General features: G+C 60.5%; 1 protein-coding gene across 4 annotated transcripts in view; it reads left to right on the plus strand.

Annotated features, from left to right (window-relative positions):
• TP73 (tumor protein p73) overlaps positions 1-23,182 on the plus strand; it is a gene marked incomplete at its 5' end in the record, with an annotated part of 46,407 nt that overhangs the window by 14,655 nt on the left and 8,570 nt on the right. For all 4 annotated transcript variants that reach the window (XM_079698491.1, XM_079698492.1, XM_079698493.1 and 1 more), the window contains one exon: positions 12,576-12,824. In XM_079698491.1, the coding sequence (XP_079554617.1) occupies positions 12,576-12,824 (249 nt within the window). The remainder of the gene's footprint in view (positions 1-12,575; positions 12,825-23,182) is intronic.

Consider the following 23,182-nt stretch of genomic DNA (forward strand, 5'->3'; position numbering starts at 1 on the left):
TGTTCCAAGGCAGCTCCGCAGAGCCTGGCAGGGGCACAGCCTGAGACCCCAGACCCCCTGGGGGGTCCTGTGGAGGCTCTCGGATCCAGGCTGCGCCCTCACTGTCTCAGCAGCGCCGTCTGCAGGCGGAGGCTCCGGCTGCAGGTCCTGCAGACACAGCCTCCCTGGCAGCCCAGCACAAGGTGTGGAAAGTTCCACATGGCCCTGGCTAGGATTGGGCAGGGCCCCGTGAGAGGAGAGAGCGTATGTGCATATTTTCAGGAGGAGAGGGAGCCTTTCCCCCCAAGCACAAGTCGAATCTTGTTGGCATTTCCATCCGTTTAATCACAGACTCCTGGAGATGCTGTGGGAAATACCAGCGGGATGGAGGTCCTGCTCCGAGTGGGACGGGTTATCTCCCAGCCAGAGCCTAGACGGCCTGTCAGTCACTTACCTCTGGGTGAGGTTGCACCCAAGCCCAGACATGCCTGCCAGCGAAGATCACGGAGTTGGAAGTTTCATTCTCTATTTTTTGAAAGTCTGGTTTTGGTATCCTCTGGGGAGCACGGGGACACTGGGGGTCAGAGCAGACAGAGAACGCCAGAGAAGGGGGCACCTGGCTGACCCTCCCCAGGTAGAGCCTCTGAGATCAGACCCCAGGGCCTCAAACCTGGGGTGACAGTGGTGACAAACAGACACATGTCTGCCCCACTCTAACCCTAACCCTAACCTTTCCCCAGCACAGGAACAGGATGAACTGGGTCACGCAGGGTAGAAGCTTGGGTTAGGAGGTACTGTACCTGAAGTGGGAGTGATGGGCTGGGGGCCTCACTGCAGGAGGTGACAGTTGAGCAGGAGGGGAATGGGGAGGGGCCACAGGGCAGAGGGCCCGGCAGAGCGCGGGGGACAGGGGCGCTCCACCTGGTGACCTTTGCACCCAGCCCCCTTCCTATTTGGATCCACACTCTGGTCCCCTGACAAAGACGCAGATAACACTACAGTAAGTCCCCTCACATACGAGCCTTCAATCTGCGAACTTTCAAAGACGTGAACGTGCGTTCTTGTGTCCAATCACGTAAGTTAGTGCGTGTGTCTGGCGTACATTGTCACATGCGTGCATCCTCTACAAGTGGTTGTGCTTTTGTGTACTTTACTGTACAGGGCTGAATAGAGTACAGTAGTACAGTGTCTTTATTTCAAGCCCAGGATGTCCGGAAGCAAGCGTAAGAGCAGCAGTGATGTAGCTGGTACTGTTGAGGAGCGCCAAGAAAGACAAGAGGAAGAAGAAGTCATTGAAGAACCGAAGAGATTCACGATGCAGGAAGTGGCATGGGATTTTCTTTATTTGAGGAGGCGCTGTTAGTTTTTGAGGCATAGGACTGGAATGTAGACTGGTACATGAACGTTGCAGCAGCCGTTCAGAATGCAATCCAGTGCTACCGTGTCATCTATGATGAGAAAAAAAAGCTACTACCCAGGCATCACTGGATCGTTTTTTCAGGAGGGTAGATAGAATTGAATCCAGCAAGGAACCAGAACCTGTGCCATCAACGTCAGGCGTGAGTGAACTTGCAGCTGGCCCTCCGTCTCCTGTTGCTGACAATCCTTCAGCTCTACCATCTCCCACCTCCTCTCCCTCCTCCAGTCAGTAACTCTTCTTGCCTGTTCATTGGACGCCAGCCCCTGGATGCCAGCTGTTGTACTGCACTACTGTACTTTTCAAGGGACTATACTGTAAGATTAAAAATGTTTTCTTTATTTTTTGTGTTTTTTTAAAAACTTTTTATTGGTTTAAATTAATTTATTTATTTTGTTGCACCGGGTCTTAGTTGTGGCAGGCAGGCTCCTTAGTTGTGGCTCACCAGCTCAGCTGTGGCATGTGAACTCGTAGTTGCGGCATGCATGTGGGATCTAGTTCCCTGACCAGGGATCGAGCGTGGAGTTTTATCCACTGCGCCACCAGGGAAGTCCCTTGTGTTTGTTTTTTTATGTATTATTTGTGTGAAAAGTATTATAAACCTATTACAGGACAGTGCTGTATAGCCGATTGCGTTAGTTGGGTACCTAGGCTAACTTTGTTGGACTTAACGAACAAATTGGACTTACGAACGCGCCCTTGGAACGGAACTCGTTCGTTATGTAGGGGACTTACTGTATTTACCAGATTTCCAATTTTTGCAAAGAGGTCCCCTGCTGGACCACACAGCCAGGCCTTGCGGTGGGCCTCGGGCAGCTTGAATACCGGTGCACAGAGGCTGACCTTGGGGGGCAGCCTGGAGCCTGTTCCCTCAGGGCTGTGAGGGCATTCTGCAGGCCCTGGTGCAGCGCTAGATGCATGGTGGGTGCTGCAGGCCGCAGGGGGAGTGGGGTGCAACAGACAGCGCAGGGGTAGGCAGCATGGGCATGTCTGCTGGGACCCAGCAAGCTTTGGAGGGAAGGAGGGAGGGACGGAGCTGGGAGGAACTGCGAAGCCTCAGGCTGGTGGGTCACCACCTTGCTCATCTGGGAAGGTCACGGGTAGACTTTGCTTGGAGTTGCATTTGGGCTTCTTGGGGTTTTTTGGAAGCATCCTCACTCCCCGTTGTCAGGGGTCTCAGGGAAAGCGTGGAGGACACTAATAGGGCCAACTCGGCAGCCGGGCCTCCCCTTCTGGGGTCTCGAGGGTCCCCTGCCTGATCCTTGTGAGCCTGGCTGAGGTCACAGAGTGAGAGGAGCCTTAGTGGGAAGCCCAGGCCAGCTGCCGCCAACTTGCTGGCTCCACACAGAGCAGCCAGGGAGACCTGCTTCAGCTTCTAGAAAGAGCTGAGAGTCAAGGGTGTGAGATACTGCACGCGCTTAGCCAGGGTGGCCGTGGAGCGTTTGCTGTGGCTTCACAAAGGCGTGGACAGTTATTGTGGAGGCTTATGGCCAGAGGAAAAGGGATGCCCCCCTCCACCCAATTAAAAAAGACGAACCTTGATCCTTTAGTTCCTTTCAGTCTGGTGGGACCTTAAATGCTGCTGCTCACAGGACCCTCCTCTGTTCAAAACGCACAGGCTGGGACTTCCCTGGTGGCACAGTGGTTAAGAATCCGCCTGCCAATGCAGGGGACACGGGTTCGAGCCCTGGTCCAGGAAGATCCCACATACCACAGAGCAACTAAGCCCATGTGTCACAACTACTGAGGCCGTGCGCTGCAACTACTGAGCCCACGTGCCACAACTACTGAACCCCGCGCACCTAGAGCCCGTGCTCTGCAACAAGAGAAGCCACCGCAATGAGAAGCCCGCACACCGCAACGAAGAGCAGCCCCCGCTCGCCGCAACTAGAGAAAAGCCCGCGCACGGCAACAAGGACCCAATGCAGCCAAAAAAACCAAAAACCAAAACCAAAAAAATAACTTCTCCAACCCTTTCATAAGAAAGGGATAAAAAGGCCCAACCCTTTATGGAATAAAAAAGGTCCAACTTTCATCTATTAAAAAAAAAAATACACAGAGGCCCCTCCCGGAAGGAGCAGGGACACAGGTGCACTCCCGGAAAGTGCCCCCCAGGGACACTCCTGGCTTCTCTAGAATCCGGCAATTCAGCCCCAACCCAGTCCCACGGGCAAACCAGTGGCAGTATGGGCGCCCTGGGACCGAGGGGGCAAGCGTTCTGCTGCTTGGCCACTGTCTCCAGGTCTCCGGGCCTCCTGTCGAGAACAGAGTAGGCAGTGGCCAAGCCATGCAGCCAGGCCACTTGGAAAAGGCAGGGCTGGAACAGGCCAATGGTGGCTGGGTGCCCTGGGATGGGCGGGGACCCCAGCACTCCCTGGAGGCAGGACCAGAGTGCTGTCCCACAGGGTGGAGCTTCATCCCTGCCTGACGGGGAGGGGAGAGCTCTTTGTCAGACTGTCCCCCTCCAGCCTGCCCTCTGCCAGAAGGGGGGCCATTTTAAAGAGCCAGAGGCAGGTCCTCTACCCTCATCCCCCCACTGCCAGCTAGCTTGGCTCCTGTGGGGACAGGAGTTCCTGGTTAGCGAGCGCTCCGTGCCACTTCTCTCGCCAAGATTCGCCTCACACACTGGCTGTCCTCAAGGCTCTGATAAGGTCTGCAGTCGTGCCGTGGCGCACACTTTGGGCACCATGGACTGGACTGCTGGACAGCTGCCCATGTGAGTTGCAGGTGTCCTGGAAACTCAGCAGGTTCTTAATGCAGAAATAGGAGCTAGAATAGGAGGAAGGTGTCTGGATGGGTTGTACACTCTGGTGGAGAGAAATTAGCTTAGCAGGAGCCTCTCATCTCTGAGGTCGGGGCTTCTGTGCTGAGGAGAAGTTTCTCTCTCCTGGCCCTGCTTCCTGGATGGTGGGGATTCTGTCATTACGTGTCTCATCCTGGGCCCCTGTTCACGCTGGTTGCCCGTCTGCCCTTGCTGCCGGGCAGCCTCCTTTGCGCTTTCGAGTTGTCCTGTCATTTCTGTCCCTTGCTGAGTCCCTCCTGATCCTTTCTGGGCGTGGAGGGAAGGGTGCACTATGACCTACTGGATCATTCTCTGCTGAACTGAAGTAGCACTGGGAGGGGGTTCATGGGCCCAAGCTGCCAGAAAAGGTCAAACCTCTTAGGGGGCCCTCTCCGAGGCGGGCCCTCAGGGCCTTGGGTGGGTGCCCTGAGTGACAGTCTTCTGACCACACCTTGAAAGAACATTAAAAGCGTAAAACCTCCATTGCTGCCAGAAATGCAGAAGAATGCAAGATGAGTGAGTTGGCCTTCCTATGGCTTAGAAAAGAAGGAGCCAGAACCAATGTTTCTGCGATAGCCATCCATGTGGTAGCTCGCAGGACCGTGGCCATCCATGCCCACCTGGGGGCAGGTAGGGGGAGAGGGAGCCGGTAGGAACAAGAGCAGACACGTCTGTGCATTCCGTGTGTTGGGCGCCATCCTCGGCTTCTTAGTGAATTAACTGCTGGGCCCTCACAGAAGCCGTTGGTAAAAGGTGGGCATGGATGCAAACCCACATGGGTGTGCATCATCACGTTACTGAACCCAGAGAAGCAGTGGAGGAAGTCCTCGAACACTAGAACAGGTGGAGAGAGCCTGGGTGGCTTCAGGGAGGAGGTGATCCTTGAGAGGTGGTACAGGTAGGAGAGACAGTGTTGGGGGTGGGGTGACTAGCATGAGCAAAGGCCCTGTGGTATGGACCTGCAGTGTCGAAAGGAGGCTGGAAACTGGGGCTTCCTGGGAGCTGTTATCACTGCCCAAAGGCGAGCGAGTCCTGTCTTTCGAATCTTTGTGTCCTTGCGGCCGGGACAGACAGATGCTTCCTGAGTCAGTGTTTAAGCTCTGCATTCCCCAGCTGCCCCCGCTTGGCCTGGCTTTGAGTCCCCTCTACTGGGTGAGGCAGCCTGAAACCGTGAGCCTTTGGGGACATAACCAGAGTCGTTTTAAATTTTACTGACAAGTTTTTCTGTTACCACGTTCACTAAAAAAAATAAGTTTTACTCCGGAGAGCACTTGTGGTACCTAAATGTAAATCTGTGCTGGGTCCCCTGACTGCGCGTCACAGCCCATCTGTACTGGCCTTGTCTAATCTTGGCATCCTGGAGCCTGGCTGAAGGTGGTCATGGATGCAGGGAGGCTAGAGATTAGGAGGGAATGGGGACACAGACTGTCACAGACAGTTTATTTCCCAGGTACATCTCCCAAAGTCATTTGAGATGGTTTACAAATTCTACATAAATAATCACATAAAATGGGATACTTATAAACCCACAAAATCCAGCTCACAACGAAAGGGTCGACCTGGTGAAGCGGGAAGAGCCCAGGCCCTGGAGAAGGCTGGCTGGGATGGCCGTCTGTGGGAGTCAGAGGAGGGTGCGGGGAGCCGCCTCCCGGCCCTCACGGGGAGCTGGCCAGCCCCTGGGCACTGGCAGGGGTGCTGGTTGGTGCAGTGTGGTCACTGCCACGAGGGTCTCCTGGAAGGGCTGCCATGGGCTGGAGCTGCCTTGGGCCGCAGAGTGCACCCAGCACAGGAGTGGGTACAGTGGGCCTGTGTGATTCGGGGGGTCTACTTGGGAGTTCCAGGGTCTGGTTCATTCAGCCCGGAGTTTCTGAGCGTCCAGTCTGGGGCTAACCTGTGTGCGGGAAGGCCCGCAGCAGATCTGCAGGGACTGGGCAAGAGGCCCCTGAGGCTGGGGGCTGGGGACATGGTGACGGAGCTGTGGGTGGGTGGGAACTGGGCCGGGATCCCGGCCCCAGGGCAGCCCCCGTTGGACATCTCCCCGCAGCTCCTCGGGAAGCCTCCTCCTTTCCCTGGGACTCCGGAGGCTTTGGCAGAGGCCGAGCAGCTTGTCCATTCAGGGGGCGGGAGCCCCTCAGCCCCTCCCCCTTTAGCCTCCTCCCCCTGCAGATGGGTGGCCACAACTTGAGGTCTAAGCCCAGTGCCCCATCTCCGCGTGTGTTCTGGGCCCTGTGTGTGAGCACACGTGTGCACATGGCTCCCCAGGAGGGCCCCAAGGTGCACCCTTGCCCGACACGGAGCAAAAATAGGCCACTCTGGATTTCCGCCTGAGAGACGCTGACCCCAGGAGAAAGCCTGGCTGCCCTGCAGAGGCTGGGACATAAACCCAGGCACACGGTGTGGGTTTGCAGACGGCCCGCAACGGGAGGGCAGTCTGACCCCCCTACCCCGGCCCAGCATCTTGCTCTAAGTTGACAGAGCGTCAGAACACATTTGTGGAGCAAATGGATGGACCGTCTTGGAGGGGCTGGAGAGAGGGGTCCCCAGGGCATCATCCTGCTCCACCCGAGGCACTGCGATCTGAGAGGGAAGTGCTCTCTGCCTCGAGACCCCCTCCCAGAGCTCCAGCCCAGCCTACTGGGCGTAGGGGCCTCTGAGGCTCAGAGGCAGGCCTGGCGCTTCTGGGGATGCTGGGGAGAGGCCACCCGCTGGCTCCCGACTCCCGCTCGCTTGCAGCCCTCCTTGGGTCGGGCCCAGGAGCCCTGCACGCGCATGTAGGCACATGTGGGCCGCCGCGGGCCAGGCGTGCCCCAATCAGCCCACTCTCTTGGGAGTTCTTATTGAAAGCCAAACAAACCAAAAACGTCCTGGTTTTGCCTGAGTTCCTCCCTGTTGCCAAGTGGGTCTCGTCTCATCTTCCAGGGGCCTCTGGTTCTGGAGAACCCCCTACCCCTGCCGGCTTCGGTGCAGCCGCCTTGGGCAAGACACTGGCCTCCACGCTGGCCTCCCCTGGGGTCCAGACTCCCCTGTTTAGCAGCTGGGTCTGGGTGGGGGGTGGCCCCTGGCCGGGAAGGAAATGCAAAGTTCCCTGTGGGTAGGGAAGGCAGGGCCTTTCAAGGTGAGGATGCAACACTTCCTAATCTGCGGGTTCCCAGCTGCGCTCAAGCCTCAGGGAAACCAGGGGGATAAACATCTCTGCTGTCTGTCCATCCCTGCTGGGTGTGGGCAGGGGTGTCCCTGGGGAAGCAGGACGGAGGGAAGGAGCAACGCTGGTGGTCTGCCCCGACAGCATCCGCCCAGCACGAGGCTAGTGTCATCGGGCTCCCGGAGAGAAGGGGGCTTCCCAGGCCCCCAGACCACAGGAGGGCCCTGAGCCTGACACCTTGGAGGGCTGGAGCGAGAGGAGAGGAGATGGGACCCTCGCTGGATGAGGGATGCAGCGGTCCCACATCTCATTAGGACTCCTGGGCCGGGCCGGCCCGCTGGAAGCCTCCAGGCTCCCTCTTGCCTTGTGGCTGCTGGGTGTGGAGATCCTATCAGCCTTGCTCCTCTTGGTTCAGTGACTAATTCCCTGGCACTCGCCTCAGATCTGTAAAGAATGTGGACAAGTTAAAATCTGAACACCGTGTCAGCGTGGGGCTGCCTCCCCCCTCCCCTGAACTGGGAGGCAGGGGCAGCTTGCTCTGCTGGCCTGGGCCGTCCTCCTGTTGGGGATGGAGCCGGGGGGACAGACATGAAACCCCAGGCTGGGCTGTCCTTGCTAGGGGTGCGGAAGTCTCCCTGCAGCCCTTGGTGGAGCAAAAGGGAAGACCCTCCAGAGGGGTCATGCTCAGCACCTAGAAGAGAAAGGAGATCTCTGGGGGTTGGGTTGGCAGGCTGGAACCCCTCCACCCAGGACCCACCAGGTTCTCAGCCTCCAGCAAGTGGGAGAAGCAGGCTCCCATCCTGTCCTCATTCCTGGGCATTTGTATGGTGGGGTGGGGGGCATCCTGCTGCCCCATGCATCTGTCTATCCATCCATGCATCCCCCCCTCCATCCATCCATTCATCCCTCCCCCTCCCTCCCTCCCTCCATCCCCCTCCCTCCAACCGTCCATCCCTCCCCCTCCCTCCCTCCCTCCATCCATTCATCCACCCATCCATCCACCCATCCATCCATCATCGATCCATCCATCCATCCATTCATTCATCCATCCATCCCTCCCTCCCCCTCCCCCATCCATTCCTCCCTCCCTCCCTGCATCCATCCCTCCATCCCCCCTCCATCCCTCCATCCCTCCATCCCCCTTCCATCCCATCATCCCATCATCCCTCCCTCCCTCCATCCATCCATTCATCCACCCATCCATCCATCTATCCATCCATTCATTCATCCATCCATCCCTCCCTCCCCCTCCCCCATCCATTCCTCCCTCCCTCCCTGCATCCATCCCTCCATCCCCCCTCCATCCCTCCATCCCTCCATCCCCCTTCCATCCCATCATCCCATCATCCCTCCCTCCCTCCATCCATCCATTCATCCACCCATCCATCCATCTATCCATCCATTCATTCATCCATCCATCCCTCCCTCCCCCTCCCCCATCCATTCCTCCCTCCCTCCCTGCATCCATCCCTCCATCCCCCCTCCATCCCTCCATCCCTCCATCCCCCTTCCATCCCATCATCCCTCCCTCCCTCCATCCATCCATCCATTCATCCACCCATCCATCCATCTATCCATCCATTCATTCATCCATACATCCCTCCCTCCCCCCTCCCTCCCTCCCTCCCTCCATCCATCCTTCCATCCCTCCCTCCCTCCCTCCCTCCATCCCTCCATCCCTCCATCCCTGTGCCCACTTGCTCTCTCATTCAGCAGCCCTCCTGAGTAACCACTCTGTAATGAGAAACGCACTACAACCCCAAAGGATGTGCTAATAATTAATAATAATAATAGCAATAACAATAATTACAGTTGTGAGTCCCTCACTGGCCACTGATGGAGGACCCTGTCCAGTGCCGGCCGTCCAGTAGAAATGGGATGCAAGCCACACATGTAACGTTGCATTTTCTTGTAGCCACGTTAAAAATGGTGAAAAGAAACAGCGAAAATAATTCAAGAATTTATTTTGCTTTTCCCAAACTATGCTCATTTCAGCAAGTGATCAATAAGAAATTGTGAATGAGATATTTTTTTTTTTTTTTTTTTTTTTTTTGCGGTAGGCGGGCCTCTCACTGTTGTGGCCTCTCTCCCTGCGGAGCACAGGCTCCGGACGCGCAGGCTCAGCGGCCATGGCTCACGGGCCCAGCCGCCCCGCGGCATGTGGGATCCTCCCAGACCGGGGCACGAACCCGTGTCCCCTGCATCGGCAGGCGGACTCTCAACCACTGCGCCACCAGGGAAGCCCAAGAGATATTTTATTCTATTCTTTTCATTGGTACTAAGTCCTTGGAGTCTGTGCCCTTATGTCCGCAGTGCAGCTCAGTTCACACTGGCCACGTTTCCTGTGCTCGTGCGGGGGTACGTTGATGACCCATGGGACAAGGTCTGTCCTTGTCGGGTCTGAAGTCCAGTGGGGAGGCGTAAGCCGGGGGGACGCAGAGCAGTGCCCTCCTGGAGCAAGGGGGTGTGAGAGCACGTGGGGCCCCCACCCGGGCCCTCTGGAGGCGTTGGCTGTCGCTCCCCTAACACCCACAATGGCCCGGGCCAGGAGAGGTGAGGACTGGCCGGTCCCTCAGTTGTTTTTATTGAGTTATAATTGGCATACCACACAATTCACCGACTTAGAGTATACAATTCAGTATTTTTAAAATATATTCACAAAACAGACTCACAGACTTAGAGAACAGACTTAGAGTTGCCAAGTTGGGGAGTGCAGGGTAGGGATGGATTGGGAGTTTGGGGTTAGCAGATGCAAACTATTATTTACAGGATGGACAAAAAACAAAGTCCTACTGTATAGCGCAGGGAACTATATTCAATATCCTGTGATAAACCATAATGGAAAAGAATATGAAAAAGACTATGCATGTATGTGTATAACTGAATCACTTTGCTGTACAGCAGACACTAACACAGCATTGTAAATCAACTATACTCCAGTTAAAAAAATTCACAGGTATATGGACCCATCACCACAGTCCATTTGAGAGCATTTTCATGGCCTCAGAAGGGAACCCTGCACCTTAGCTGTCACCCCGAAGCCCCACCCCAGCCCTGGCCGCCCCCCATCTGTGTCTGTCCCTGTGGGTTTGCCATCCCTGGACTTTCATGTAAACGGGAACCGTATGGCGTGTGAGCTTTCGTGTCGGCGCCTTCGTGTGGCGTGTTTTTTGCATTTCCTCCGGGTTGTAGCATCAGTAGTTTGTTTCTTTCTGATGGTGGAGGAATAACATTCCATCGCACAGACTCGGCAGTTTGTTTATCCATCTGCAAGGCAGTGGGCACTGAGCCCCGTTCGTCTTCCAGGTGAAGGCACAGGAAGTTAGGAAGGCCTTTGCGGGGACCACGGAACAGGAAAGGTGGCCTTAGTGGGGCGGGGAAGTGGAGTCTGCCTGGCAGGGGGCCCCCATCCCACTGGTGTTGGGGCCCCAGGTTTACAGGGTGGGGGGAATGACCCTGGAGGTTCAAATAGAAAAGCCTGAGACCCACCCAAGGGATCTGTCAGATGGCAGTTTCGGCCAGGGCCTTGTGCCAACACCCTGACGGCGTCGCCCAGTCTGGCTGTCCCCAACGGGGAGGGCATGGGGTCGGGCCTGGCGGCTGATCCGCACTGGGTGGCAGCTGGCCGTCAGGGCTGGAGCATCCGAGGAAAGCACCTGCCTGGCCTCTGGGAGGCACGGTGGGCCAGGAGGAACGGGGCTGGGGTGGGGGTGGGGCAGTGGCTTTGGTAAGAATCAGCCGCCTGTCATCCATCCCCCGTCACCTCCCTCCCCCTAGGTCATCACCTGTGCTGAGCTTCCTCCAGGCTGGGCAGACCTCAGGAGAGGGTTTCCCTCCCCAGGTCGGGAGGGGGCCCGGGGGGCTCGGTGATGTGGACACGGGTGTGCCTCCGGGGTGCCGAGCTGCAGGGGGCTCTGGGTTATGGAGCCCGACCCTCCTGATGTGCACGAGGGGGCTGAGCACCGGGGTCGCCCACGGCCGGGGCTCCCCCACCATCCCAGGAGCTCGCTCCTTTGTTTTTCAGGTTGCAGGAGGGGCAGGGGGTGCAGGGCAGAGGGCGCCCTCTCCCGCTGTCCGGTCTGCCTCTCCCCTCCACCCCGCTAGCGGGACTCCAGGCCCTCTGCCCGCCAGATGCAAGTCCCCCCAGTTCACGGACCCCCGGCGTTACCATCCCCACTCCAAGCCTCAGTCTCCTCATCTGCAATTCGGGGGCAGTAGCGCCCTCCCTCTGAGCCTGGCTGGCACAGAGAAGGAGCTGTTTAAACATTTGCGGTTAGAGCCGGTCTGGCCCGTGTCAGCTACTGTGTCACCCTCCTGTTGGCAGCCTCCTGATTGGGAAGGTGGGTCTTCCCTGCCAGCCCTCCGGGGAGACCTGCTCTGCCCTGGATTCAAGACGCTGAGGCGTGGGCCCCGCCCCCTCCCTTCCTCGCTGGGGCCTCCCTTAAGCTCCTGGCAGGGGCTGCTGGTCCGGACCCCACAGAGGGTGACCCAGGGGACACACTCACACCATGAGGTTAAGAGTTCCTGTTCCTTCTGTGTGTGGCCCCGGAGGGGGCTAGGCTGCCAGCGCCCTGGGGTGGGCAGAGGGTGTGGACCAGGCAGACCTGCTAGCAGGGGGAACTGGGGGGGCGTTCAGATGCGGATGGATGAAGGCGGCCTGTCGTCGTGCAGAGGCCCTTCGCAGGTGGCCTCAGCCACCGTCCTTCAGCCCCCAGCGCTGTCCCACCCCCTACAGGGCTGGACCGAGGGGCCACGTCTGGCCTCCCAAAGCCTCTTGGGCAGACAGCCCCTGCACTGGAGCCTGGGCTGTGCCCACCCTGTGCGCTGGGGCCACTCTCTGCCCTGCTTCCGGGGGTGGGGTCTCCCCGGCTTGAGCTGGAACGGTGGGACAGCAGGAGGCGTGGCTCCCTGGGCCCTGTGCTGCCCCTGGGGACTGCAGCCGGGCGCCCAGGGTGTCAGTCGGGGCTGGGAGCCGCCCCCCGCAGGCCGGTCCCCTCCAGGTGTGCTCGGTGGAGCCCCAGGAGCCCAGGCACTGGGAGGCTGATGGAGAGGGGAGGGCGAGGTGAATATGTCAGCTTATCCCAACACAAGTAGTGACCTGTCGGGTGGGCACCCCCCACCCCCCGAGGAAATATTTGGGATGACTGAGCTGCTGGCCCTTTAAGGCTCCTGTAACAGGACACCTCCCGGACGGATGGCTTCCACTCTCCAGCCTGACTGTGTGTCTCCCCCGTCCCTCCTCCCCTTCCTGCCAGTCCCAGTTCCATTTGCTGAGCAGCACCATGGACCAGATGAGCAGCCGCGCGGCCTCGGCCAGCCCCTACGCCCCGGAGCACGCCGCTGGCGCTAGCGTGCCCACCCACTCGCCCTACGCGCAGCCCAGCTCCACCTTCGACACCATGTCGCCCGCGCCTGTCATCCCCTCCAACACCGACTACCCCGGCCCCCACCACTTCGAGGTGACCTTCCAGCAGTCGAGCACAGCCAAGTCGGCCACCTGGACGGTGAGTGGCGCCCCGGCTCCGGCGGTCACCTGTGGGGCGCATGGTGGGGAGGGGCTGCCCGCGACCTGGGCACCCAGGGATGGCCACCGTGCACATCCGCGTCCGCTCTGGGTTTCCACCCGGCCGGGAGGCGGGTCTCGGGGCCGGACAGTCTGGGCGTGCCCACCCCTCGGACAGACACGTGGCCAGAGTGGGCCAGCCTCCCACAGGGCCCCAGAGGAGATGGACATGCCCCTCTCCCCCGCGAAGACAGAGGCAGACCCTTCTCACGAGGACTGTCCGGCCGGCATCCCTGAGCTCAGTGGGGGCTCTGGCTTGAATCCTGTCCTGGGTGGGCAGCAGGCTCACAGCTCTGACACCTGGAGCCATCTGAGGCTGGCGCCGGGGCCCACGGAGGCCACCTCCTCCAGGCAGTGCAGGGCTGGCCAGAAGTGTCTGTTGTAGGCGGGTTTCGGCTTTGCCCACTCCCTCTCTGGGTTGTCAGCTCCAAGCATGGGTGTCAGGGATGGAGCCACAGTGCCGCGGACCCCAGGTCCTGCCACTGTGCCCTTGGGAACAATCTGACCCCCGTCGAGATGGTCGAGGTTTTGCCAAGCTTGATAACATCCCACACACCCGCTCCCCGAGAGCTGTGACTTGCGATTGCCCTAAGCTCTTTGAGGTTGTGTAAACCCTTGAAACTGCCTGCAGCCACGAGGTAGAATCTACTATTGTTCCGTGTTAGAGTCCGGAGAGGGGAAGTAGCCTGCTCGGGGTTATGCAGGTGGTAAGTGGGGGCACTGGCATGGGAACCTGGTGGCTGGCTCCTGCGGCTGCGCCCCCAACCACTGAACTGCACCGTCCATACTGCGGCTGGGAGAGGAAGGTGCTGCTTGATGTCCCCGCTAGGGCAGAGTAAAGGGTTAGGGACACCAAGACCCCCAGATACACTGCCAGCTTGCCTCGGAGCCTAGGGCATCGGGCAGGAAAGGGTGCGCCAAGGACCCTCCAGGTCTGCTGCCCGCCCCCAGGAGGGGAGAGTGAGCCTGGCTCTGGCGGTCCTGGCCATGGGGCCACGTCACCTCCTCTGGGAACAGCGGCTCCGTGCTCACTCCGGGCCCCTGGGAAAGGACCCTGGAGCAAAGGAGTCCATGCAGGGTGGATGCACTCCCTCCTGCCCCCGAGGGAGTTCCCAACTGGTGACACCGAGGTCCTGCCGCTTTGAGAACCGGTTCCCACTCTCCCCACTGCCCTGCTGGCCAGGCTGTGGCTCTCCCACACTCCTGGGGTGGCCAGAGGTGGGGCGGAGTGGCAGGCAGCCTGGACGGCCCCCTGCAGCTAGCTCTGGTTCTTGCTTGAGCCGTGGGCTCCTGCAGCTGCTGACCCATCGCTGAGTCAAGGCTCAGACCGACTCCAGGGCTTCCAGTGGCCAAGAGGGGCAGCTGCTCCCGTCAGTGCCCAGATGTCCTCGTCTGGGAATTTTCACTCCATCGTTCCATTGGTGGAGGTGATAAGGCTTAACCGGGATGGGCTTAGCGCAGTCGGTGCTGGCATCTTCATTATTTCCTTGGATGATGGGGGCGGGGGTGGGCTGCCATAGAGCCTGGTCCTCCTGGACAAGGTTGTTTAGCCAAAGCTGCACCTGCAGGGGCTTCTTTATTGCCTGTGGGGTCCTGCTCCCCACACCCCTGCTTTGAGGTCTGGCCCTCGAGGCATCCCTACATTTGCACATCTCTAGTGACAGGAGGCTCACTACTGCTCCTAGTCCACATTCTGACTCGCTCCCTAAGCCCTTTCCCTCCCTTCTAAGTGGGGGGGGGGTCCCGGTCCCTCCTTCACTGACGTTCTGTCGTCAGGGCCTGAGTTGCTGGTCTCGTAGGAGTCCTGGTAGGCAGCTTGGGTGGGGGGGTCCTGGCTCCCTTCCTCTCCATTGTTTGAGGATGCTGATGGGGTCTGTAGCATCTGGGGGGCTTTGAGCACCTGGGATGGTCTGAGCTGGTCCTCAGGGAGGGACGGGAGCTGCCCCCTCCTGGTTGCCTCCACCACCCCCTGCCAGGTGTGTGGCCTCAGGGCTGGAGGTGCTCATGGCTTGGCCACAGTTGTGCTGGCCCTAAGTGGCCCCGTGGGGTGGTCTGTTGTCCAGGACGGAGGTAGCCCAGTGGCCACACCAGAGGGCAGGGGAAGGCTCATTTGTCCGAGCAGCTGTGTCTCCAAGCCCCAGCCCCGCTTCCCCCACTGCCCGAGCAGTGGACACCTCCCTCCCAGCCTGAGCACCTCCACCTGCACCCCCGCTGAGGGCTCACGGAGCTGAGCTGAGGAGGAGGGTGCTGCTGCTGGTGCCCACAGACGCCCTCCCCAGCCCTTCCCCATGCGGGGGTGGAGGTGGGACAAACATCCATAATGAGATTCGTGGCACCTCGGCTCTGGGAGCAGACCCCACCCCTGCAGGCTCCCTGCCTTGCCCAGGGAGGGGTGGGGGACAGGCGGCCGGCTCATGCTGAGGACGGGGAGCACTGGGCACCCCGCCTGCTTGCAGCTCTGGGGGCCTGGCTGTGCGGGCGCTGCCCAGACTTGCCGCCCGGGCTTGCCCTCCGGGCCTCCGCGCCGTGCCGTGTGCGGCCCCCCTACGCCAGCCGGCTGGTAACTGATAGCTAATTCGTATTTTTCTCAAGTGCAGTTCCAAACTGACTGCTGCCTTCTCTCCTCTTCCTGCTCAGGAAAAACACCCTCACCAGCCCCCAAGCGACCGCAGCTGTTAATGGGGTCTTTGGCTTCTGCTTGGCCAAGGCCTCCTGGGAGTCCCCCCAGCCCCGGGTGCTTCATCTGCCTTGACCTGTGTCCCTTGACTTCAGCTCTCACGCCTGCATTCTTTGGGGGCAGAGGGGCCTGGAGCCCTCAGCTCACAGGAGTGTGTGCACGTATGCGTGCATGCAACACTCGTACATGCGTGCACAAACACGAACACATGTGCAGACATGCACACACAGGCACACATGCAGACACATGTGCAGACATGCCCACATGCAGACACTGTACACATGTACTTGCGCACACAGGCCCGCAGGCCCCTCCTGGTCGCTGCCCAGGGTTCTGACAGCCCCTCCCCTCCCACAGGAGTCAGGAGGAGGAGGGTAGCAGGTAACTGAGCAGCCAGAGGAGGGACCTGTAGCCAGGAGCGGGGGGCAGGTTGAGATGGCACTTTGGCCGGCGGGGTCGCGGTGTCACAGGGGGTTCTGTAACGCCGCGCCAGGGTTCGCTGCTTGTGAGCATCCTGGCTGAGGCTTGTTCCTTTCGGGGCCGTCTGGGCTTTGGAGAGAGACAGATGCCGTGAGAGATCACAGTTGTGAGCAAGGCCCCGGCACCCCTGGGCACTGATGTTCTTTGGGCTGGTGGATGGGTGGAGCCGGGACAGGGATGGCAGTGCCAGGTGCCTGGGTCCCTGTTCCACACCCTCCCTGGGACATGGCGGGGTTGGCCTCTGGCCCCTGATGGCCACTCCCATCCCGGGGGCCCCCGTGGGTTGGCAGTGTGGGGCCTGCTCCCAGCCTGAGCCTCTCCAGGGAAGGGGCTGTCCTTGATGTTCTGGAGGTTTGGGGAGGGGCTCCAAGGTCAGCAGGCAGGCTTGGTGTGGTTGGAGCCCTGGCCCAGCAGGGCATCTGTGGGCGCCTCGGGCAGACTGGGGTGGCACTGCTGACGGCCCTCAGGGCAGGCTGCCATGAGGCGAGATGGCGCGGGTACGCATGGGTGCGAGGGCACACAGCTTGTCCCTGGGGGCCTCCAGCCAGCCCCCCAGCCTGAACACAGCCCCCTGAATGACCTCCAGCTGCCCCCGCATCCGACGGGGTGTGTGTCCATCCGTCTGTCCTGGGGGCGAGCTGGCCCACGTGATGTGAATGCCCTCGCGTACCACCCCTGCCCCAGGAAAAAGTGGGAGGGGGCCTGGGAAACGCAAAGGCTCTACGAGGGCTTCCCGGGTAGAATGTGGCTGAGTCAACGCTAATGGATTCGGGAGAAAACTTTCCAGCCCCTCGGAGGTTTGCAAGTAGGAAAATAATAGTGGAGGTGTCCCAACATGATCGTGGTATCAATTGCGTTATCCTAAAAGTTTATGGAATGCATAAGTGGAATTAATACCTTTTACTGGCACCAGAAGCAATTATACGTATTTGAAGCCGAGGGAAGAGTCCTAACAGTGTTCGTTGTAGAGATGAGCCTCCGAGTCTTCAGGGGAAACTGGGGAGAATCTTCAGCAAACGCTTGCCCTGTGCGGAGCTCCGCGGCGGGGCGCTCCCTGCGGCTGGTCCTGGGGGGTTAGTGCCCCGGTTCGCGGCCCGAGGTGGGGGTCCCCTCAAGCAGCGGGGGAGCCCTGCGCCTGGAGGTCACAGAACTCAGCCTGGGGGGCCCTGAAAGGGGCCCCGAGTCCCTGCCGCCGAGGGGTCCCAGGGCAGCGCCCCCCCTCCCAGCCCTGAGGTTCTTGCAGGGGAGGGGAGCCCCCAGGGACGGGCTCCATCTTCCAGGTGCGGGGCTGTGGGCAGCGCATGATGCAATAGATGTTTTACCAAGAGTCCTCTCTTGTCTGGGGCTTGTTTCCAAATTGGACACAGCTCTGTGGATGCTAGGGTGTCTGGTTGGTGCGCGGACAGGGCCCCTGCGTGGGTAGGTCCCCCCCCGAGCACCCCGGTACATGTTGTAGGCTCTCATGTCCTCCTCAATTTACGGATAAGGAAACCGAGGCTCGGGAGGGCAGGTCGCTGCTCAAGGTCACCCGTCAGCAAAGGGTGGAGTCGGGGTCTGAGCCCCGGCAGCCTGACCCCTGGCTTTCATCACGCAGCTTGTGGGGGGCACAGCCTGTGCCCCTCTGTGGAGCGCGTCAAAGGAGCAGCCTCGTCTCAGCTCCGAGGGGTGGGTCCAGGGACCTCCCCCTGGACCCAGTGGACCAGTGGTGAGGGGGCTGACCCCTCAGAGGCCCAGGGCCTGCCCTGGTGGGGAGCACCTGGGCCCAGCAAGCCTGCGACTACTGTTTGTCTGAGTGAGTGACAGCTGCCACTGGGTGGGGAAAGTCTGCCCAGTTCGCCTTCGCAGCTGGATTTTTATTGACTGATGAAAATTCCTTTATATATATTCCTCTATTATAAAGAACACCTTATAATTACAATGCTCCGGGGCTGACCAGGCTCAGAGGTAAACGCAGCTACAGGCCAGGGGGACCTGGGACCCGGCCCTCCTCCTCTTCTCGCACCTGAACCTGGCCCCCTGTTCCCGCCCCCCGCTCCGGTGCCCTTAGCCCCGTCTCTAGCTGGGAAAATGAGGGCCAAAGGGGAGCTCTCGCCCCAGCTTCTCCTAGAGCCACTGCTGCAGCCAGGGGGTCCTGAGTGCCCTGGATCTTGGCCCTGGGGGAGCGAGTTGGAGCTTGGCTTCCAAGCTGGGTGGGTCCGAGTGGTTGGTTGTCAGGGAAATCTGCTTTGGGCTTTTCTCAGATCCCAACCTTGGAAGCCAAGCTCAAGTTCATGGATCCCAGGCCCTGAAATTCCACCGGCCACGATCGGGGCTGTGAGTGCCGCAGCTCATTCTAGGGCAGGAAGGTCCTCGTGAAAGGTGCACAGGGCTCAGTGAAGTGGACAGTCAGAGGCTGTTGGGGGAAACACGCAGTGGCCTGAAGGCAGGCTTCCCCAGGATCGCAGACCTGCCCAGGGCGAGGCGCCCCCTTCCTCCGTGGGTCCTCGTGTTGTGAGGGGGCAGCCAGTGCCTCCAGGGCCTTGGAGAGGATGAACCAAGGCGGTGCTGATGTGATGGGAGCCGCCATGTGCAGCGGGGTCAGATGTGTAGAAGCCAGCACTCCCTGCCCCAGATGCTTCGCTGGATATTTACAGGTTCCAGGGAAAACTTCGATGGCAGCCAACTGTACTAAAAGCTGAAAAGTGACCACCCCACGTGTCCAGGGCGTGCAGGTCCCCGGGGGCTCCTCTCCTGCTGGCCGGGAGTGGAGTTGATTTAGTGAAGAGATGCACTCACTGCTTCCTGGCTGCAGGGCGTGGCTTTACCTGTGGTCCTGAACTGGGGACTTACCTGCAGCTGCCATGGCAGGAAGGTGAGAGACAGGAGGACCCATCCTCAGGGCTCCCGTCGGGGCTGACACGATGGCCCTCCGGAGAGGCCACCTTGAGTATCTGCTATAGCTGCAGCCACAGCCTGGCCTCCCCTCCCGCCATCCCCCCTGACTCCTGCTGCTGTTCCAGCCCCAGGCCATCTGGAAGCTGCAGGGCGCTCGGGGAAGGAATTGCCCACACAGGACAGTGGTCGTGTCCAGAATGGTGGGCCCACAGGCAGAGGCTCCTGGACTATCCTGTGAGCGGAAGGTGCCCACTGACCCTTGCAGTCACTGTGCTCACAAGGCCAGGCCAGCTCAAAAGGCTGCAAGTGGGATGGGGTGAGCGTAGTGGGGACCTCCTTCCCCTGGCCGTCAAGGGGGCCCTCCCGGGGCTGGGCAGAGCTGGGCTGGTGGGCAGCCTCCCCACGCCGCCCCATGCCGGGCAGTTCTGAGGCCCGGCCCACAGCCCTGCTGGCTGCGTTCTTGCCAGAGTCCTCTCTCCATGAGGCCAGCTGGGGGATGCCCCCTGCAGCAGGGATGCCGGTCTTCAGAGGAGGCCAGGACAGGCAGGCTCTCCAGTGTGGGCAGAGGGACCATGTTTGGACCTGGTGAGGCTGAGCGTGGTGCTTGGGCTATCGATGCTCTTTGTGCCCTGGGAGTGGGAGGGGTGCCCGGTGGTGGGAGTTCTGGGGCTCCCTGCAAGCCTGGCCTGTCCCGAGGGCTCAGAACATGTACTGCTCACACCCTCCTCAGGGTCCGGGGGTGGCCAGATGTTGGGCCTGGGTTACGGAACAAGGACCCGATGGAGGCCCAGGCTCACCTCACCCTGCCCGTGAAGGTGTCACTGAAGCTAAAAGAAGGGCCGGCCTCTGGGCAGCTCCTTCCGCCCTGGGAAGGAGCTTCTGGCTGGGGCCAGAGTGAGGGTGATAACAATGGGACCCCCTGTGTGCAAGACCCCCTCCCCGCACTGTTCATGGGGTGGGGCAGTGGATCGACAAGGCCCTTTGGAGTCGGGACTGAGACTCATCACACAGCATCTTGACAGAAAAGGGGAGGTTGGAGCAGCCTCCTTTATCTGCTGGCCAGGCACCGGCTGTGGCCCCCCCTCAGGAGCCAGGGGGCCCTCGGAGCCTCCAACCACCAGGCCCGCAGCCAAGGTGGGTTGCTGGCCGTGGGTTTCCTTGTGTGTGGACCCTCGCTGCCTTCTGAGCATGGGTGCTCTAAAGCACGCTGGGGTGATGGTCACCCCCCAGGGCGGTCACCTCCCTGACACCTGCCAGAGCCCCCCATGCTCCTGGCCACTTTCCGCTGAGTGAAGACACAAGGGCTTTTCTAGGGTGAGTGAGAGTCTGTGGCCTTGGGGAGGCCCTCAAAGGGTCCATAACCCAAGAGAGGAGAGAAACGTGGGTGTGAGCTCCCGCACACGCACACACACACGCACACACACACGCACGCACACACGCACGCACAGACAGCAGATAAAAGGGGTCCATAAAAAAAATCAGTAAAAAAAATAAAGCCCCCACTGCAGGCCCCGTCTTCCAGAATCTGTTGTAACAGATTCACCCAAGCTGGTTAACGGTATTTGCGGTTTGCAAGATGCTACACGTCCCTGGAAAATGACAGACAAGTTATTATCACCTCTCCACTCTCCTTCTGCCCAGACCTGCCCGTGCTGGGCACCCAGCCGCAGGGGAGCAGGCGCGAGGAAATTAACAGCCGCCACACCGCGCCCACCACCCTCTGCCCACCACCCCCTGCACCAGCCCTGCCAGGCCCGAGGCTCCCAGCCAGGCTGGGCCGGGCCTATCGTGGACTGGGGGGGTGGGGTGGATCGCAGGAGGGGAACCGGGTGGAGGCAGGATGGGCATACACCAGCGTCTGGGCAAACCATTTCCTGCAAACACGAAGGAACTCACGCATCCCCGAACAGGCAAGTCCTGACGGCTCTGTGTCAACCGCCGAAGATAAATAAGATTTTATCAGCTCGGAATCTGTTGAAACACATCCATCTAGCGGTTCTAGGGAAGGAGAGGCAGGAGGGAGGGAGGTCCAGAAGAAGCATCTCCGAGTGACCTTTTTTACAAAACAGATGAGGACCCAGGAGCCCTCCTCCTCCTGGCCCCGTGCCCAGGGAGGCCTGAGGCCCCGGAGCTCTGGGAGGAGGGGAAGGAGCTAGGGGAGGGGGTTGGGGGGCTCCTTCATTCCCTCCAGGTCCCACCCTGCCCCCGACCCCAGGTTTGGCTATCCAGGCCTACCCCCTTCCCCTCCCCCTCCCAGGCTTCTCTCCTGCCCTGCAGCCCAGCGGCCGCAGGTGTCACCACCTGATGCTACCAGGGTGGGGAGACCTCAGGCATCCTTCCCTGACGCTGCCCGACTTGGGCCAGGCTGGGTGTCCGTGGGTCCAACCCCTGCTCGGGGGCTGGGGCCTGACCGGGTGTGTGCCCAAGGGCGGCACGAGCAGCCAGCTGAGGGCAGCACTGGGCTGGGGACACCACTATGGGGAGTGGGCCCACCCAAGGCCGTCGGGGGCCTTGCCAGGGACGCAGAGGGAGGGGCCTCCTCTCTCCACGCTCATCGCCAGCCGGGGTGAGGCACCCCAGGCAACTCTGCACTCCAAGCCGAGAGCTGGCTTTCGGCTTTCGGCTTTCGGAGGGGCGGTCAGGCGGCCGCTGCCCTCGGTACCAGGGACAGCTCCCAGCAGCTCCTCCCAGGGGCGGGGCGTCCACAGCTCCGGAGGAGGTGGCCAGTGGGTCTGGGGCAGGCAGGCCAGAGGGAAGGGCTGCGCTGGTGGGGGCGGGGGCTCTGAAGCCACGTGGCCACGATCAGGGAGCCTGGGGAGGGGGCCGGGGGCTGGGGGCTGCGGCTTTGCACCTCCCAAGGCTGTGCCTGGAGCCTGGCTCCATCCCTGTTGGCTCCATTCCCTCCTTGGGGCTGCCTGAGGTGGTTGGTCGACATCGGAGAGGGGACTGCAGGGCCTGCGTTCAGCTCCATCCCTCCCCAACCACAGCCTTGGACTTGAACCCGATGTCCCTGCTCACACCAGAGGCCAGGAGCCACCTCACCTGGAGATGAGGAAGCCCAGGAATGTGTGTGGGCGCTTCCACAGTGGGCGAGGCTCAGGGGTGTTACATGTAGCAGCACATCACAGGCCAACGCTCAAGATGCGGAGAGGTGTCCAGTGGTTTAAGGCATCCCAGCTGTCAAACCCAGAGCCAAAACTGCAGCACAGTGGCCAGGCCTCCGACGCCTCTCCCCTTGCTGACCACCCCCAGCCCAGGCCAGCTCTCTGTGGGTCCTCTACACGACCCCCCAGCCCTGGTCACCTCATTCGCTGGACCCTCCGCAGGCAGGTGGGACAACTGCAGGGGAAGAAACACCCTTTGGAATCCACCGACGCTGCAGGAGGCCCCGGTGAGGCTGCGTGGCCTTCAGGCATGAGCCTCCTCTTAGTCTAGTTCCTTCTGGGGGCTGAGGGGCTCTGCCCATTTTCCTTAGTGAGCCGAGGGGCTGGCAAACACTAGGCACTCAACAGAGGCCTGCTGAGTGGATGACTGTCAGGACCCCAGCCTCTCCCTCCATGACTGCTTGTGCTCAGGTCCCTGAAGTCCAGCTGAGGCCTGCCATTGCCTGTGGGGCCCTCCGCTTCCAGGAAGTCCCCTAAGTAGGCCCCTGGAGCTCCTCCATGACACCAGGCAGTTTTCTCTGGAAACTAACTGCACACTTGTCTCAGGTCAGGGACGTGTCCCGAAGCCTCACACATGGTGGACAAGAGAGCTGGGCACTAAACTGGCAACTGGTGTTTGCTTTGGGCTGGGCTACTGCTGCCCTGGGCACGGCCCTCAGGACAGGACGCTCAGCTTATCTCCCAAACTGGTGCTCTGGGGAGTGCAGGGGCAGCATCTATACTGGTGGGGACCCAGGAGGTCAGCGGTCCCCTCCCTGGGAAGCAGGACTGCGCCCCCCGTGTGGCCCCAAGCCCACTGAGGGCCCACCTACACCCATGGGGGATGTCCCTTCCTGCCGAAGCGGGGTCGCAGGCACAGGTGGATGGGGCACCCGGGAGGCGACAAGCCCTGTGGGCATCCAATTCCCTTCCACGATAGGGGCCTAAGGGGGCTTGTCCTGAAGTCACCGCTGAGGGAGTTGGACAGGGTCCCAATCCCCCAGACACCACTAGGGAGACCCCAGTCGGGCTTGTCCCCGAGCCCCCTCAGACCCCACCCCAGGTCAGCATTTCCAGCTGGATTTCAGCTCATCAGAGGAAGGACATCTCGCACTGCTCAGGGCC

The sequence above is a fragment of the Hyperoodon ampullatus genome (assembly GCF_949752795.1).
Source record: "Hyperoodon ampullatus genome assembly, chromosome: 2".
NCBI classification, from domain to species: domain Eukaryota; kingdom Metazoa; phylum Chordata; class Mammalia; order Artiodactyla; family Ziphiidae; genus Hyperoodon; species Hyperoodon ampullatus.